This window comes from Solanum dulcamara, chromosome 7 (assembly GCF_947179165.1).
Source record: "Solanum dulcamara chromosome 7, daSolDulc1.2, whole genome shotgun sequence".
In the NCBI taxonomy this organism is placed as follows: domain Eukaryota; kingdom Viridiplantae; phylum Streptophyta; class Magnoliopsida; order Solanales; family Solanaceae; genus Solanum; species Solanum dulcamara.
Genome location: NC_077243.1, coordinates 6,197,012 through 6,215,362, shown reverse-complemented (window position 1 = coordinate 6,215,362; position 18,351 = coordinate 6,197,012). Strand labels below are relative to the sequence as shown.

Here is an 18,351-nt window from a genome sequence, read left to right as displayed (position 1 = left end):
TGCGACTCTGCATCTATTACTTTTTTAATTTATGAAATATAATTTGACGCATATCCTAAAAGATGTACAATGATAATATTTTTACGACTACAATTTTTTAAAAAAATTATGATTTTATAATACTCTATCCATTTAAAAAAGAATAATCTAATTTGACTTGATATGAAAACTTAAAAAAATAATATAAAAAAATTAACCTTGTGATCCTAAATTAAAGTTATGTCAAATATATCAAAATATTTTTTAATGATATGATCTTAAACATGTCAATTAAAATTAAATTATTATAAAAAAAATTTATTCTTTTTTAAATCGAGAGAATACTGTGATGATGCAAGAAAAAGAAACGAAAAGGTAGATTACAAACCCAGGTGGGAATAAAGTGGCGGGAAGTTAGTTGATTGGAGACAAGACTGTGGAGAAACAGAAAAGGTCCCTGGTAACAGTAGTACCCCACTTCCTTGCCGCAACAGATTCAGGTTTCGTTGACTACGTGGCACCAACAAAGTATAATTTCACAATTGAACAACCAAAAAGAAAAGAATTCCCCGCTACGTATATATTTCATTTCCATCACACGCAAGCAAAATTACTTACGTACTGCTCACAGCATAAGGAGAGAGGAAAAACCACACTAATTTCCTCATCAAGCTCTCTGCCAAATTCTCATTTCCCTTCCACACCTTTCGATCCGATAAATTTTGCTTACAGAGAAATCTACTGAGGCTTCGCTTCAGCTGTCGAATCGAAAATCTACTCTTCTGTAATCCGTTCGTATTTCCTCTGTTCGTTCGATTGCGGAGCCGAATTGACCTCGGCTGACAGTGAGTGCTATGTATAGATCTTAGTGGAAGCACAAACTGTAAGTTTCCTTCTTCATTTTCCTTGAATTTCATGAACTAAATTAGCGCTGTGTTCTCTGTTAAATAGATGCTGTTCAAAACGTGTGTAAATTGGTTCACATTGGCCTAAACCCTAGTTCCTTGTTGGTTTTAATGCTGTTTTTCTGCTGAATTTTGAACGGAAAATATAGGTATATGTTTTTTTCTTTGGTAGAATGTTTTTACGTGATATTGATATGTATTCGCGATTATAGTTAGGGAGTTGTGTTGTTGAGTATTAAATAGGGCGGGATGCTGTCATGAACAGTAGTTCTGGATATTCAAGGAGGTTTTGCTTAGATTTTAGGTGTAATTGCTACATGCTAGGATATTTTGCTTAAATGTACTTGATGCAACTAATTTGTTTGATAAGCTGACACTAGTAGTGGAAAATAATCTTAAATCATTTTTTTACCATGTCTCTGTTTTGTAGGAAAATTGTCATTTCTTAATAGTTCGTGTTGAGATGCTTCCCAAAACCATTTTCCTTATTTTATGCTTATTCATGTTTATTGAGGTTCTTCTGAAATAGTTTGTATGATATTAGTATCCTTACTCTCTTGTACGTAGAAGTCTTCCTATGGAGGAACCATGGGGGCTCTTTTGCCAGCTACCAGATCTTTGGTATTGTCATGATCAAAGTGCTAGAGTTCATATAACAGCTTAATGAACAACCTACAGAGGAACAGTCTTGGAGAGAGGAATGTGGAACAGGTGATGTTTATTGCTTAACTTTTCTTTTCTTTGCTGCTTAAGAATGGAGCAGATATTGAAGAAGGGCAAACAATTAGTTTCACTGTAACAGCTCCACATTGTGCTTGGTAAATTTCCTTTTCCTCCAGGAATAAGTCTTTTGTGAGAACAGAAAAGCTCTCACCACCATTATGAGAAAGTTGGCTTCTTATTCCGAAATAACACTATAAATATTTGTATCATTTAGTCAACAACAACAACATACTCAGTGAAATCCCACTAAGTGGGGTGAGTCTGGGAGTGCCATATTTTAGCATATATTTTCTTGGTGTGGAATTTCAGATAAAAGGAGCTTATAAATTTGCACTAAATTTTAGTTGTAGTCTGTCTTCCCACTCCAGCATTAGCAAAATATATAATTCCTTTGTTTCATGCAGTATATAGACCTTTCCTTTTCAGTTCAATTCTAAAATGATTTTAGCAGAAAATTTTCAGTTATATTATACTGCACAAATAGTTACATGGATCCCATGTTCACTCTTTTGAACAGACTTCTTTCCCTGTTCTACTTTAGAACTCCAGAAACTAAGATTTGGACCTTTAAGTTTCCCTTGTTAAATAGTGGAAAATTCATATATTCTCATAATAATCGTACAAATCAAGATTATTGATTTGAGGTATTGCTGATACGTTAAATTTTTTATAAATGAGTCGTTTGTTATCTTCAACCTACAGATCCTTGTTTTTGCAACTTGCAGGCCATTACAGCCTTAAAAAGAGGATCATACCTACTGAAGTATGGATGCAGAGGAAAGCCAAAGTTCTGCCCTTTTCGTCTTTCTACCGTATGAACTTTGCATTAGATTGTTCATTATTTCCCAATCTTTTTGCTTATTTTTTTCGTCAACTTATATTAAACTGATGGTGAAATAAAGGTGGCTGAGTTTTCAATCCTTAAACCGTAGGTTAGGGAAAGCTCTACACTTTCAATTTGATATTTCTTTTGTTCAAGCTACATGGTTGCTTGGTGTAATTGCTTGACCTATACTGTGATATCTTTCTCATGCCAAAAGAGAGGATTGAGTTGAAGATAAAGTGTTGGAACTTGGTAAGAAGGATGTTTAGAGCATCCCAGGCACCAGGCCAGCTCTATGTAAGAAGGATGTTTAGAGCATCCCTGGCACCAGGCCAGCTCTATGCTTCTTTCTTTGTTCTGCTTCTTCTCCCCCCTCCCCCCCCTTCCCCACACACACGCAGAATCTTTTACACAGAAGGGTCCTATTTCTCTTCTTCAAATAAGGGTTATTCCTCTGAGGTTTTGTAATCCATTCTGAAATTTTCGTCCGTGAACTGTTTCTGTTGGACTAATTTCAGGATGAAACAAGACTGATATGGTATGTTGAAAAGGAGGAGAAACAGCTTCAATTGAGTCAGGTTTCAAGGATTATTCCTGGTCAACGAACTGTAAGATCTTATGTTACCAATATCATGCACACCAAACTTCATACTAAGTGGTATTGTGTGACTGATATATTTTTATCTCAAATGAATATTGCAGGCAAATTTTCAGCGGTTTCCTAGACCTGAGAAAGAATATCAGTCATTTTCACTTCTATATGGCAAAAGTTCCTTGGATTTGGTAAGTAATACTTACAGTCATAGAGCACTTTACATTCCCTTCTAAGTTTCAGTACTTGCAGAAAATGGAATTCCTTCATTCATATATTTCTTTTTGATGAGAAAATAATCATCAAACAGTTAGATATGACTAATTACCTATGCACGGGGAAGTGTGAGATTTAGATAACCCCCAATCTTTTGTTCTTAAGAGAAATTTTTTATTATTGGGATGATATATATGGACCTGAGGTTTGAGCCACTGTTAATTGATTGATTAACAGAAAGCATTTTGAATGCCTTCCACAGTTAATAAATTGACTCTCTGTTGAGGTTAAAAATGCTAGCTATGCATTTTTATTTCATACCTTAGTTGCTTTTTTATTTTAGTAAAATGTAAATCTATGAAATAACTTATGCAAGTAGAATGAGGAGATGGCAGAACATTGGATATTGTATCTTTATGCGTAATTGCAGATAGGAGTCACTTTCTATATTGGTCAACAGCTAGCTAGTCTTCATGCTTTAAAGGAATGGGTATCTTTGCTATTACTTTGCCTTAGGCATAGACCATGAACATTTGTGGCACAGTGTACAGTTCATCTGTTTTTTCATAATATATGCACTTTGAGTCATATGCTTGCTTCAGGAATAATATATTGTAGATTTATAGTAACTGCTCATTTCTTTGCTTAAAATGCAACATTTATGAAAGTGGATATCTTTGTACTTGCATATCATAACTTCACTGATATTATAGAGATGCAAATGCTTGTGTCCTTCCTATTGAGTGAGATTCTTTAAATTCCAGAGATTAAATGGGTTAATGAAGTAGGATAATATGAACCTCTGTCCTCGCAAAAAGTTAATGTTCATTACAGGTTAGATATGGTTGCCACAAAGATCATCATTAAAGCATTTGTTATGTACTTCCAAAGTATATGGACTAGCAGAGTTAAGAAAATAGGATGATCCAGAATATGGTGATTGTAGTAGACCATTGCTATTAATACAAAATGGAGAATTCTAGAAGAATTGTATATCTTTAGATGATAGAATCAACAAACTGAACCCTTTGGCAGATCTGCAAAGATAAGGAAGAGGCAGAAGTTTGGTTTGTTGCTCTCAAGGCCTTAATATCTCGGGTTAACTGTCAAAAGTGGACAAGCGATATAAGACATGATGCAGCATATTCTGATGGTTCAACTTCTGTGACACAACGAAGTTCTCACTCTACTTTGTCAAGTAGTAGTGGAAGCAGCAGTACACCCTATGAGGTACTCACTATGATGCTTTTATCATTAAGTTGATTGATTTATGGTCTTGACTCCCTTTTTGTTCTCATGACAGGACCCAAAGAAAAATCTATTGGGTTCAGTTCCATCTCAGAGTCCTCCAAAAAAGAGATTAGAAAGAGCTTTCTCTGACTATTTACTTTATAATTCAGCCGCAAAATGTTCTTCCCATAGAGAGTTTGCTGCTAGTTCCCTCAACTCAAGATCATATGGAAACTTAGATGATGAAATTGGGCAAAGCTCTGCCGATACTATCCAAATTAGTTTCTCCAGTGCCATTAGTTCATCTAGCCAGGGATCTTTCGCAAATACTGATACCCTTTGTGACATTTTAATGTGGGGAGAAGGAATTGGTGATGGCCTGCTTGTTGGTGGGATGTGTGGACTTGGAAAATTTGAAGCTGCAAGAAGGGATGCACCTTTGCCAAGGACCTTGGAATCAGCATTACTACTTGATGCTCAATATGTTGCTTGTGGGAGCAGACATGCCGTACTAATCACAAAGCAAGGAGAGATTTTTAGTTGGGGAGAGGGGTTAAGTGGCAGACTAGGGCATGGAGTAGAATCTGACATTTCTAGCCCAAAACTTATTGACACTCTCTGTGGGTTGAATGTTACATCAGCAGCATGCGGAGATTATCATACTTGTGCCACAACAATCAGTGGAGATCTCTATACATGGGGTGAGGGTACCTTTAACTTTGGCCTCCTTGGGCATGATACTGGAATCAGTCACTGGATCCCCAAAAAAGTAAGGGGTCCTTTGGTTGGTAAGCATGTCTCGTATGTCTCTTGTGGTCCTTGGCATTCAGCTGTTATAACATCAGTTGGCCAGCTTTTTACTTTTGGTGATGGAACATTTGGTGCTCTAGGTCATGGGGATCGTAGTAGCATTGGTATTCCTAGGGAAGTTGAAACTCTACAAGGACAAAGAACAGTTAGAGTGGCATGTGGGCATTGGCACACTGCAGCTGTGGTAGAGCTCTCTTATGACGATTCCGGCTCTTGTAATTCCCCACCTTGGAAGCTTTTCACCTGGGGAAATGGGGATGACGGACAACTTGGACACAACGATAATGCTTCTAGACTCACTCCATGCAACATTGTACAGTTGGATGGCATTAACTTCAGTAGAGTAGCCTGTGGCCATAGTATTACAGTTGCTCTGACAACATTAGGGCAAGTATATACAATGGGGAAAGCTGATTATGGGCAACTAGGAATTCCTGGAAGTACTGGGAAGTTTCCTTGTCGTGTTCAAGGAAAAATTACAAATTGTTTCATTGAAGAAATAGCTTGTGGCTCTTTCCATGTTGTGTCCCTGAGCTCTAACTCTGAGCTTTACACGTGGGGAAAGGGAGGAAATGGACAGCTAGGACATGGGGACAATCATGATAGGAACACTCCTACACTGGTTGAAGCGCTGAAAGCAAAAAAAGTAAAGGATGTGGTCTGTGGAAATAATTTTACTGCTGCCATTTGTTTACACAGAGAAGTGTCTGTTGCTTATAATTCCATATGTGCTGGATGCCAGAGTCCATTTAATCTTAGACGAAAACGTCATAACTGCTACAACTGTGGGCTTGTCTTTTGCAAAGTATGCACCAGTAAAAGATCTGTAAGAGCTTCTTTGGCTCCAAAAATGAACAAACCTTATCGTGTGTGTGAAGATTGTTTTACTAAATTGAACAAGGGCTTGGATATTGGATTGACTTGTCTACCACCGAAGGCCACTATTGGAAGCTTACAGAAGAATACTGGAGAAAGGAGGAAAGAGACCTCACCTTCCAAACAAAAAGGCCTTCTCTCTAGGCTGTCTTCATTCAATTCACTCAGACGGTCTGACGATCAACATTTTAGAAAGAACCAAAAGCAAGATTCAAACTCTGACAATGTCTCTCCAATTCCTAATGGCAATACTCAGAGTGAAGTATCTCAAACATCAAGCCCATTGATGTCTTTTTCTAGCTGCCCTGAGAAATTGTCTGTTTCTTTTGTTGGATCAACAAGTCATTCTCAAGCTGGTTCTCCTGCTTCTTTTGAATCAAGTTCATCTTATTCTGTGTCACTGAGATCTGCTTTTTCTGCACAAGCAAATCACGAAGTGGATCTTGATGATTCAAATCAAACAAGTGAAAGTCTGAAAAAGGAAATTTCAATATTGAAGGAGCAGGTAAAAATTGCCAAGAGTTTTTGCCAAGCCTCTTTGTTGCTGCATTCTTTTTTTTTCCCGATAAAGTAAGCGTAAGTTTATTAAAGCTAGTACCAAGAAGGTACTGCAAAAAAGTACAAAGAAGTATTACAAAGACTTCATTACAAAGTTTGCTTCAGAGTCCAAAAATTCACAAAAAGATCTTCTAATCTGTATTCCTTGCACCAGATATATAAGCTCTGCATGCATTTGTATTTTACAAACGATAGATGTTGTATATTCTCCTCAAAGCATTAAGTTCTACACCACTTAACTAATAATCCAACTATTCTTGTACTTCAATTCTCACACTGCAGGTATATATCATTTACTCCTAAGAGAAGTCAATAGATATTTGGATGATGTCTTTTTCATACAATCCTTCTAATTGTGGAAACATTTTTACAATGGTTGGAACAACAGGATAACGGATGATAACAGTATCAAGACAAAACTTTGGTTTAGTTTATCCTGATTGGTCCAAAATAGTTTTTTCATGCACAATATCCTACTGTCCATTGAGAAAGATTGTGTTACTGTGGTTTTCTAATATGGCATAGCTTCTTATTGCACTAGATACTGGTACTTGTCTTGCAAAGGATTTTCTTGAAATAGTCCAAGAACCAACTTATTAGAAATAGCAGTGAGCTTAAAAGTTATAGTTAACTAATTTATTCATATGCAGTTTTACTTATCCTTTCAAACAGAGAAATTTGTGGTATAAGTTGATCTGTATGTGCTCTAAAGCACCTGAGATATACCCCGTGCAGGTAGAGATTCTTACCCAGAGATCCCTATTCTTAGAGGCTGAGCTTGAGAAAAAATCAATGCAACTACAAGAGAAAACTGAAGAGGCTAGAATGGAAACAGACAAAAATAATGCTGCTAAGGAAGTCATCAAATCTCTAATGACGCAGGTAGACCCTTTTGTTTGATATATTACATCCTTAAATAGTTAAATATATTCCGCAGTTAATTGAAAACGTGTATATACTAATTATCAAATAGATTTGGAAATTCAAAATTTCCTGTGGAAATTCTCTTGTTTACAAATAAATCATAATTCAGTTGTTAATTGTTTATCGATACATCCAGCTGCTTCTTTTACCTGTCCAAAGTCTAGCCCAAAAACTTTGATAGAAGCTAAGTCAATTAAGTACCTGATAAATAGTTTTAGCTTTTGACTTAGCAGGGAGAAAGAAGAAAGGAGAAACAAAAAGATCTATGTAAGAGAATGTGGAATCAATAAATGTGAAAATGAATAAGTGCCTAACAGAAATAATAATCACAACTATTAGAACTGGTAAGAAAGGTACTAGATTATATCCAGTTCAGTTACTCTACTGAAGCTAATTTTTCCTTTTTTATAATATTATCTTCTTTGAGTGGAGAATGGAAATACAATCGTTGCAGCTTAGCCCCATAATTTTTTATATCAAGATACTTCAACAAAATAGGTTGTGATTACAAATTGCAAAGATAATTAGAGATATGTTTGAGGGATATAAGATATACTAGCATGCATGTGTAACGTGCCCGAGTGCTCATTGACTTCGGAAAACACCTTCTTAAGCCTGCATCTGGAATTATTTTTTTCAAAATTCAGGAGCAGTTCTTAGCTTCTGCTGTTATTCAATCCAGAGAGGACTTACTTTACACTTGGGACAACTTTCATCCCCCTTAGGACTCTATCCTTATTCCCGGCTGTAACTGCTATTCATTGAAGTGTTCTTATTCTTGTGTTTTTTGGATCCTCTGCTAGGTAAAGGGCAACACTGCAAGAGCACCTCAGGATGGTTCTGCAGAACATCTGATCCATTCGACGATGATACCTACAGTGCCTTGAACCTTGTTTCAGGAAGGAGTAAACCAACCAGCTAGGATTTCATCATACTCCTTTTCTTTTTGCACTTTTCTGCAGATCACTGAAGATTTATGGTAGGTTTCGAGATTACTTATTTATTCCATTTAACTTTTGTGTCTGTGAGGGGTAAATTATGCTTTGGGAAAAAAAATGATCAGTTACAATCTGGATAGAGTTTGCTTGGGGTAAGCATTGATGCCTTTTCATGCTCCTACTGACTTATGATTGACACGAACTTTAAAATTAATCATCAAATAAATAAATGGAGTTCTTTAAGAAGATAAGGTGATACGTTTGTACCTAATTGCTTCTTCATAATGGGGCGATTGTTCTCTCTCTCTCTCTCTCTCTCTATATATATATATATATATATATATATATTCCATGATCTTTTAAGAAAGGTACTAGATGTATTAATGTGGAAATGTACGTATTATTCAAGTCATTCTTAACCAAAGTGAGTAGGTGTATGTGGTGGTGCCGGAGGGCGGGGGTGGTCTAGTGTAAGTGGCAGCTTCTTTGATCTATAGAAATTCTATGCAATGTAATTTCTGGAATATAGCTTTACATGTTACTTTTCCTATACTTTTGTTCAAGGGGAAGGTGCGTTGACCCGAACATAGATTTATGTTGATCCGATTTCTGGCCAAAAGGAACTTCAAGCTGATTCTAGTGAGTATTGACCTTTAGGGTATTGTTCATTCTAGCCCAAGCCAAAAGCAGCAAGTGTTGTAACCTTAGCTCAAGCTAACCATATTTGAGAGAATTGAATTCTTCCTTCTTTATGAAAATGAAAGAAAAGTAATTTGTTTAACAAAAAACAAACTCGCACCATCTTCTCTAATCAAGAACAAAAAATCTGCTAAAGATAAACCCCTCCTGGTGCATGAGGTTTCCGAGAGAAGCTATTTTTGATAAATCTCTTGTTAGAACTATAGACCAAGTGACATAGTATTCCTATCATACAGTTGATACATGTCCATGCTGCCATGTGGTTGACACTCACTCGCGATATTAGACATAATCTGACTCTAAATATTCTTAAATCAGGATATTTACTTCAGTTAATTATGTCCATCCCAAATAATCATCTTTCCACTAGCCCACATCTAATTTGTAGCTTGTTCCTGTTTATTTGTCTGTTTGCCAATGTTTCTATTATTCATTGTTCCAGTCATCTGTTGTTTAAATCAATATGAGTTTTCTGCATTTTGAAATGAATGATGGGCCTATTGCATCAATATGAGGATTCTCCTCCGGCTTGCTATGATGCAGAAGTGACCCTAAGTTTTTTTTTGATGTTCCCCATCGTAAATGAAAGGATCACATCAGTATTCAATTGCATCATGTGAAATCACAAGTAGCAGATAACTATTTGACGAAAAATTTGTTATTCCAAATAACATTTTAATGGAAGTTATCTGCATCTCTGTGCATGTGCAGTTGGGTGTCATCAATGTCTGGAAGTTTATTACTCATGAAAATCTGAGAACGATGAGATGCACGCCAACTGGTTCAAGGGAAAGAGTCTTATTACTGGTACAAAGGTTTGATACTAACGAAGATGTCTCTCTATCGGAAAGTGTACATTCAATTTTGCATATAGAGTGGAGCTAATATCCATAGTACACATTAGGATGAACGGAAGGCTGCTGTTTCTATGATGAGTAGGTGAAAGGAAAATGAAATTCATGATAATAATCAACAGGCTGTGATATGTTCTTCCTCGTTTGAATTCATTGAGCTGTTGAAGTACCTATGCTTACCCACTTCATGCGGTTCTCTTTCTCCCAACTGTGTAAAGAAGTACTGGGATTTTTTTGGTTTGTTTGACGTTGATCGGAGGATCTAGATTTTGTCAATTTTGATAATGTTACTGTAGAATAAAAGTTTTTAACACTACAGTATTCTGATCAAATACATAATAGCAACTTATTCCAGGAGAATTGGCAGTTTCTCGAGTTGTTAACCCACTGCACTTCATTTTAGCCGTCGGCATCTTTGAGGCTAAACTTGATATACCATTTAATGATGTAAATGTTACTTATATCAATATGCCAAAAGAAAAATAGAAGAAAGGACCCCTTACAATTGAGTTTTGACAATCTTAAAGCTACATTTCTTTTGGAGCAAAAAGAATTCTGAGTGCAACCTGGGTTTATTCTTTTAAGTACTTAGGTGTAGTTGAATCAACTAGGAATATATGTAAGATGGCATACTTAAATTTTGTTATATGCAGAAGAAGTGAATTGGATTCACATTAATCTTTTTCTATGTTGTTACCTGCGGAAGCTTAGCATTCTCTTCAAGATTTATTGTTTTTCTCGACTGTTTTTTATCCCTCAACTCACTTTCCAAATGCATCCGCTCATCTTGCTTCTTTCCAATCACTACCCTCACCTTTAAACTTGTTCCTTAACCGGCATGGCCATGAACGACGATAATAAAAATACGTATTCATTATGCACCACTCTCTGGCACATCAGGCAAAGATGCTTGTACCATTATGCCATAACATTAGCCCCTTTCTCAATAAACATTAGCATAATGGTGAGGAGAGGAGAGTCTTGTTCAATCAGTAATATTTTATTAATCTTGCTAATATGTGTCTACTTTTCCCCTTTTTATCGTGTATGCAGGGCTGTCAGAATTTCATGTGGAATCACATGATAACAAGCATCAGTGTAATGGCAATGAGTGCCTTTTGTTTTAAGCTTTATGCCCATTCCCAAGTTCTTTACATAGGAAATTCTTTTTGCAGCTGAAGATGATATAACAATTCAACTAGCTACACTGATAGTTTTGGTTTATAGGTCTGAAGTTGTAGTAACGTATAAATATATGACAAGGCTTTAAAATAGAAGAAACTTTTGATTTGTGGAAGATGTGAGAGAACCTTCATGGCACTCTTTCAATTAAAGTTGACTAATCTGGTCTCTCAAAATTGAAATACAAATTTCGCTTCACTGGAGATATCTCCATCAAGTACACATTAGAGAGACACTTTTTCCAAAGCCAAAAAAAAAAAACATGGATGTACACAGCAGAAGTTTAGCAACATTTCACCAAAGATGAACCAGTAACCTCTACATTTAAGAAAATACTTCTCGCAATTCTTATCATATTCCACTTCTAGTTCAGCTTTTACTTCCATCCACAGAGTGACTTAGAACTTCTTGAGCTTCGGCCAAAGCTGATTCTCTTGCATCAGCAGCATATAATATCTTTTTAACTGCCATAGCCATCTGTGAAATGCAATAATACCAACACCATTGATTAGATGACTCGTAACACACGTTAATGACAGAATGAAGAAACTTTGCTCTAACTGTGAGATACAGAAGGAGCAGTGTATTCAGCATTATGCTTAAACATAATTGCCAATCAACGCACAATCACTGAAATGGAAATTCCTAAAGTATCATACATGATGCCAAAGCAAATGTTTAAACAATGGGGAAAAAGAGCAGAAAGAGGGGCAAATAATTTCTCTGCAACTCTTTCTATAGCCAGTATAATTCAGAACAAAGCAAAGTAAAATGAACTACTGCATATAAATACTCTCCTTACCATGTTATACATTTGAAAATTAAAAAACATTAATGAAGGAAATCCATGACACATGCAACTGGTGCAGTATTTGTAAGCTAGAGAGGGGCTGGGTTTAGGGGTTCGAAAATATCAGTGGTTATGTAATAGAAGGGAGGCAATAAAGTCCCTTTAGCCCAATAAGCGGCACATGGTACAATCACATATATGCTGATCCTTCTCAGAGATGTTTGTTTGTTATCAGTTAGACATGCACAAGAAAGTCACGCTATAGAGGAGAGAAGAACTTACCGGGACATCTTCTAAGTCTGGAGTCTGACAGAGAATCTCAATATCTCGTAACTTCGCAAAATAAAAATCTCTTTCTTTCTCCAAGTGGTCAACAGAGAGCTTGAGATCTGTAACCTGGATGGTTAAGATACGAGTGTCAATAAGCATTTGAAGTACTACCAGGCAACCAAAACAGTGGACACTTATCACAGAAAGCAAAGAAAAACAATAATACTCCGTAACAACTACCACAATCCCTGTCTAATTGGGATCTGTTATGAGAATCCGGAATATCCATTCCCCTCCATTTCGGGCTTTTTCATTCCACTACTCAAATTCATCTGTTCGGACAAGTTAAGGATTCTCTAAACCTGAGAATTAATCAAATCTTGACATATCCTTATGCTGTCATACCATCTATAACCAAACTTGAAGGCTCCTGTCAAAAACCGAACCTAATGTCGAAAAGAAAGAAGAAAAAAAACAACAGCAGCAGATGTGATCCTTTAAAACCATATCTTAAGCCTCGAATGTTCTACATTTTGGTGTGGTTTGGCAGTCCAAAAAGTTCTGCAAGATCCTGTCAGAATAGGAGTATCTTTGACCATACAGAAACAAGTACTGTGATTGACTAAGCCAGCTTAAATTGAGCTTAATAATGCTTGAAAATTAGAAGAGACAATTATTCATTCACTCAATCAATCTGCTGAATGCTAAGCAATAGGTTTTGAAACATCCAACTTCACACAAATATAAGACTATTACCTCCTTTGACAAAGCCTGAATCTCCGTTGAAGAATTAACCCCACCCATTACTGGACTAGACCTTCCTTGTTTTATTCCTAGTCAAAAACATAGTTTAAGAAAAGTAATACTAACCAAGAATAGATAAGGAAAATATCAGTGTCGCTCACCTGTAATCTTAGTAATGCCTTCCCCTAGGTAATGACTGTTGTTAGTTTGGAGTGACTTTGCAGATCTCTGAGAACCCTTCACATTTCGTTCCCTCCCAACCTTACTTCTACGATCCAGAGGATTATAGTTCCTGCACAATTACAACAAAGGAGAGACAACTAATGAGTATCTGGCGTCCGAGATTTAGAAGAAACAAAACACTCAAGTATGTTAGAAGAAGCACATACTCATTCATAATACCACCATTTACAGACTCACAATAACGCTTCAGCCATTGCAGAAACTCCAAATTATCCAAAGGACGACCCTTAACAAGCCTGTTAACTTCAATATGCTGCAAGCAGAATGGAAACCAACTGTAAATTTTATCAAAAAGAATCATCTGGTTCCTCTCCACAGCAGGTTATTTTGTTTCACCGAGGCTGATCATTGATGGCTGAATACTTGGTTAAAAAGGTAGTTGTGCAGGTAATACAGGAGGGAAAATCTCAAAGGAACCATTCCTCAAAATCAGCATTGAACTAGTATGTCTGAATATTTTCTAAAAAATTCTCTATTTGTTTTTTTAAGACGGTGGTGTTTGGACCAACTTGCTCGCGCCTCGACTATTCCACCAGGTACTTGCTATAACCCACCAACACAAAAAAATAATAATCTGTTTTATTGTTATTATTATTTGTAATATAAGATAAGCTCCATCACAGATCCAAAGTGCTAAATACAGAAAAGTAAAAACTAGATGAGACAAGTATGTTGAAAGATTTAAGCCCCACTTCATATGACATGCCCTGAGAGGTTTGCATTTGGAAGAAAGAAGGGAGCCAAACTTTCTCAGTAAAAAGATCCACAAAAAACTTGAAATGTGTTTCGTAAGTTACCTTGTCAATTTTTAGCTTGCTAAAAACATCTTGCAGCACTTTGTAGTTTTGGATCATGTCATATTCAGTCTTTGCATCAAAGTTAACCTGCAACCAAATATGGTCGATAAAAGATGCTACAGCAAATCAAACATGTCACGATAGGACCACCAGAACATCATATGCAGCAATCACCTTGTGCATTGGAACAGCTCCAGGATAGGTCATGTCCATCATCTGACACTGCACAGCCCCAGATGCAGCCTAACATAATAAATTTGTAATTCAAATATGTTATAAAACATTAGAAGAGAAACAAAATCATCAACATTTCAAAAGGTAATTATCATTCATGCTTACTATACTGTATAATATGTAATACTTACTAAGTTAAATAACTGAAACATATGAAGGTTGCTAAAATGTTGGCTAATCTTTTCCACTCACTACAAAAAAGATGCAACTAGAACCTTTAAAGCAAATTATGATACTAGCCCAACCCCACTTCATAGATAAATCACATAGGCATTTGCTTATCTAGTAACATAAATTTGAAAGGAGAATGTGAACACCAAATTTAATCTGTTTTAAGATCCATATCTTCCTACTAGAAAAATTTGATATATCTTTTGTATGACTAGACCATGTCGGTCATACATTGCTCAATGTCCTGAGCTTCTCAGTGAAATTTACTTGTCCATCTCATTTTGATTGGATACTCCATGATTTCATACGAACATACCAAAAGCAAATTTCCCCACCAGAAACGAAAAGTAAATAATTGTTTTACATGATAAAACAGCAGCAAGATAATATGGACCTTTCACATTCTGTATTAAACTGTTTATTAATCATACTAGAAGTAATATAATTCTACCCCATTCATCAGCATGTTATTCCTGTTTCTTTCTTCAACAACTGGGTCTTTACAACGATCAAACAGATCATTAACACCAATTTAGGTTGAATATAAATGTAATACTTGGGATTATAATTCAAAAGAATTCCGTTGCACTTTACCCTAGTGACGAGTGCCAAATAAACCCTTTGAAGTAGAGAAACCTGCCACTCCTCTTAACTTTTACACCAGTAACATTAACAGGCATTTATCTTGAAATATGCTACGTTGAGAACTAAGATAACGGAAAATCAATTAAATAATTACAGAGGCTTCATAATTTAGTATCATTGTCATAGACCAGCAGCATGAAAACTTATAGAAACAACATCCTGGAGTAAATATTGAATTATCAAATCAACCACACCCAATATAAAAGGATTCTACAGCTATGTCCAATTCGGGTACCAAAATTCCCAAACAATGAATCTCGCTGAACTCACAGCTATAAAAATGTAAAGGATGCGAACTTTAAAGATCAATTGAGGAAAATTTCGCAAAAAAAGCAGCCAAAAAATTACAACAACAATAACAATAAGAATGCCTCAACCAAACTAACTGAGTTCGCCATATGAATATCAATGTCTAATTTGCTCATTTACACCGTAACATCCAATTCTCATGGGCTCGTATAACACAATGAAGGGGAAACTTCAAGGAAATGCACAATTCCTCGAGAAAATTAAAGCATTTCATACTTTACCGAGAAACCGACAGAAAAATTAATTGAAAAATCAAACAACTCACAAACCGGAACAGATTAAGAAATTCTATACCAGAAAATCCTTGAAATTCAGAGATATAGAAAGACAACGCAAAACACGAAAGACAATCAAGAAATGGGGGCATGATACCTCTTCAACGCGGGTGAGATTGAGCTGCAGCCTGGCATTGATCCATGTCAATAGCTCATTCCTCCCAACAAAATAGGCACTATCCATTATCCCTATATTCGCCATCCTTCTTCTTCTTTCAACCTTTAAGAAAGCAGATGAATGGCTTTATATAGAAAAAAGAAAAATAAAGCAACTCACATACATGGAATGAGAAGAAGAGAGATATAGGAGTACTATTTATATACTACATTGAAGAGAGAGAGAGCGTAAAGGAAGGGATTTTGTATTTCAAATAACACAATATTTAATATAGCCGTTCCGTTTTATTTATTTGGATTTTGTTAGCCTAACCCATAGCCCATAGTGGTAAGTGCCTAACTAACTATTTAACTCCATTAAATCTTCATGAAATTAGAGATGCAAGCAAGCGTGTGAATTCAACTCTACGAGGTTATTATTCAAACTTTGATTCACATAAAAGAAGGAAGGGGTGCTAAAAAGAAAAATGAATTCAACTCTCCTCTCATTTTTATTTGATGTGGCGATGATTTGTTGTGAACGTATTGTTTGTATTTTTGTAACCTTATTTTATTGGCTAATAATCTATTTTTTTATAATAATTCTATTATGTACTTTATTTTTTTGATAGGTTTATCCTTCAAATTATTGATATAAAATTATATAATATATTTTAATATTATATTCATCAAAATAATATGACATAACGCAAACAATAAATACTATTTCCTCTGTCTCATATTAGTTGTCACGTATATTAAAAATAGTTGTCCCAAAATACTTGTCAATTTAAACAATCAAGAAAAAATTAATTATATTTTCCAATTTTACCCTATCATTAATTATTCTAGAATTAAGAGGCACATAAATAGATAAAGATTAAAAAATTAATAAAAGGTATATTAGTCAAATAATACTTTTAATTAATGTTTTTTAAAGAATTGATAAAACTTTATTATGACAATTAAAATGGGATGGATAGAATAGTGAGTAACAACCATCCAATCAAGTGTAAAAGAAAAGGAGGGTTCTTGCTTGTATACTGGTTTTGGGGAAAAGAATCGTTTGCTTTTATGATATACTCCGATATTTTATAGAAAGAACGTGAGAGCGGACTGCAGGAAGTAAGTTTTTTTGTCAATTTCGTGTTTGGTTTTGAGCAGTTGCCAATTGTCCATTTTCTTAAGTTTGAGGTCCCAATTGACTTTGTCACCATCATCTTCCATTATTGGAAAGAAAAGAACACTAGTTAGTAGCTTCTGCATGGTCACTACTATGTTAAGATTTCATTTTCTGCTGAAAAAATAAATATGCTGCTCAAGGGCATTGTCTAGTTGACAAAGCAAAATAAATTTCAGTTAGGTGAGAGAATTAATGAAATATATGCCTTGTCTAGTTTTGTCTCTCCATGCAAATAAATAAAACAAAAGTTGTTGTGTGTACACTGAATATCAGATCACAATTCAAATAAGTAATCTATTAGGTGAGAGAGTCGATTAATATGTGCATCATTAACGTATAATATATGTACATTGGCTAGGTAAATATTTTTGGTTGAATGGCTAAATGTGTAACTTTCCCTTCTCGTTTAATATAATTAGTAAGGAAAAATTGACACGTAATAAATATTTCCCCCTGCTCGAAGACCAACGACCTTGTTGTTCATGAAGCCCAACACTATTTCTTCGATCTAAGCCACCATCCTAGCACCCTTTTGGTCGAGACTGGATTTGCTTAGTTAAAAAGATCAACCTATTTGGTGAGAGAACTTATATAATTTATAAATTCATTAAGGTTTTTTTTTTGATCAACGAAGGACAATTAACACACGATATTTGTGATATAGATATACATAAACTGCTTAATCTATTCTTGATGTTAGGGGTGAGTCAATTTGTGATAATGTAGTTTACTTTCTACCAATGATTTTGGCTAGTTAACGATCACATTGATGGATTCGTGTTTTTAACTCGTATGTATATTGATGTTATAATCGAGAATAGTCGTGGTGTTCTTCCTTCTTAGGTGTGTTCATATGAACATATGTTGATCAAAATCCAAATTACAATTTGGGGTTTTCACCTATCTTTTTTTATTTATTATAAAAGAAGTATTTGGCCCAGTTAGAAAGGACGGGGATGTGGAAAGAGCCCGAGGTAGCCACTTTTAAGATCGTTATTTAAATCTTACCCAACAGTTGGAAATTATTTAACAATTAGATATAATTTAAATAATGCAGATATTGCTTTTTGTTCTTCTCCGCTTCTTCATTTTCAGTTTAAAACTTTCATAGCATTGTGTTCTTAAGTTCAATTAATTTAGTTAAAAACTTTAGGATATTGTATTCTCGAGTTCAATTTTCCAATTCAAATTTCATCATTTTTATTTTTAGTGTTTTGAAGTTCTGTTTTTTTTTTCCATTTAAACTTCAGGATATTATGTTCGAATATAGTTCAAAGTTGATTAG

The 18,351-nt window shown here is 35.3% G+C and overlaps 2 protein-coding genes across 3 annotated transcripts; one reads left to right on the top strand and one right to left on the bottom strand.

Annotated features, from left to right (window-relative positions):
* The first annotated feature begins 432 nt into the window (after positions 1-432).
* LOC129895763 (PH, RCC1 and FYVE domains-containing protein 1-like) lies at positions 433-10,443 on the top strand. Of its 2 annotated transcripts, none has more exons than XM_055971526.1 (10): positions 433-862; positions 1,455-1,595; positions 2,333-2,419; positions 2,949-3,038; positions 3,133-3,213; positions 4,274-4,468; positions 4,542-6,659; positions 7,448-7,594; positions 8,440-8,615; positions 9,985-10,443. In XM_055971526.1, the coding sequence occupies exons 2-9, from the start codon at positions 1,548-1,550 to the stop codon at positions 8,521-8,523; spliced, it is 2,850 nt and encodes a 949-aa protein (XP_055827501.1). In that variant the 5' UTR covers positions 433-862; positions 1,455-1,547; the 3' UTR covers positions 8,524-8,615; positions 9,985-10,443. The 2 variants fall into 2 exon arrangements, with proteins under 2 accessions (XP_055827501.1, XP_055827499.1); XM_055971524.1 differs by having other exon boundaries at positions 1,452-1,595.
* Positions 10,444-11,409: 966 nt separating this feature from the next.
* On the bottom strand, positions 11,410-16,146 carry LOC129895764 (microtubule-associated protein RP/EB family member 1B). The gene is made up of 8 exons (XM_055971527.1): positions 15,885-16,146; positions 14,328-14,396; positions 14,154-14,240; positions 13,503-13,609; positions 13,275-13,405; positions 13,126-13,202; positions 12,382-12,495; positions 11,410-11,786 (listed from the first exon to the last, which is right to left on the bottom strand). The coding sequence occupies exons 1-8, from the start codon at positions 15,987-15,989 to the stop codon at positions 11,679-11,681; spliced, it is 798 nt and encodes a 265-aa protein (XP_055827502.1). The 5' UTR covers positions 15,990-16,146; the 3' UTR covers positions 11,410-11,678.
* Between the last annotated feature and the right edge of the window lie 2,205 nt (positions 16,147-18,351).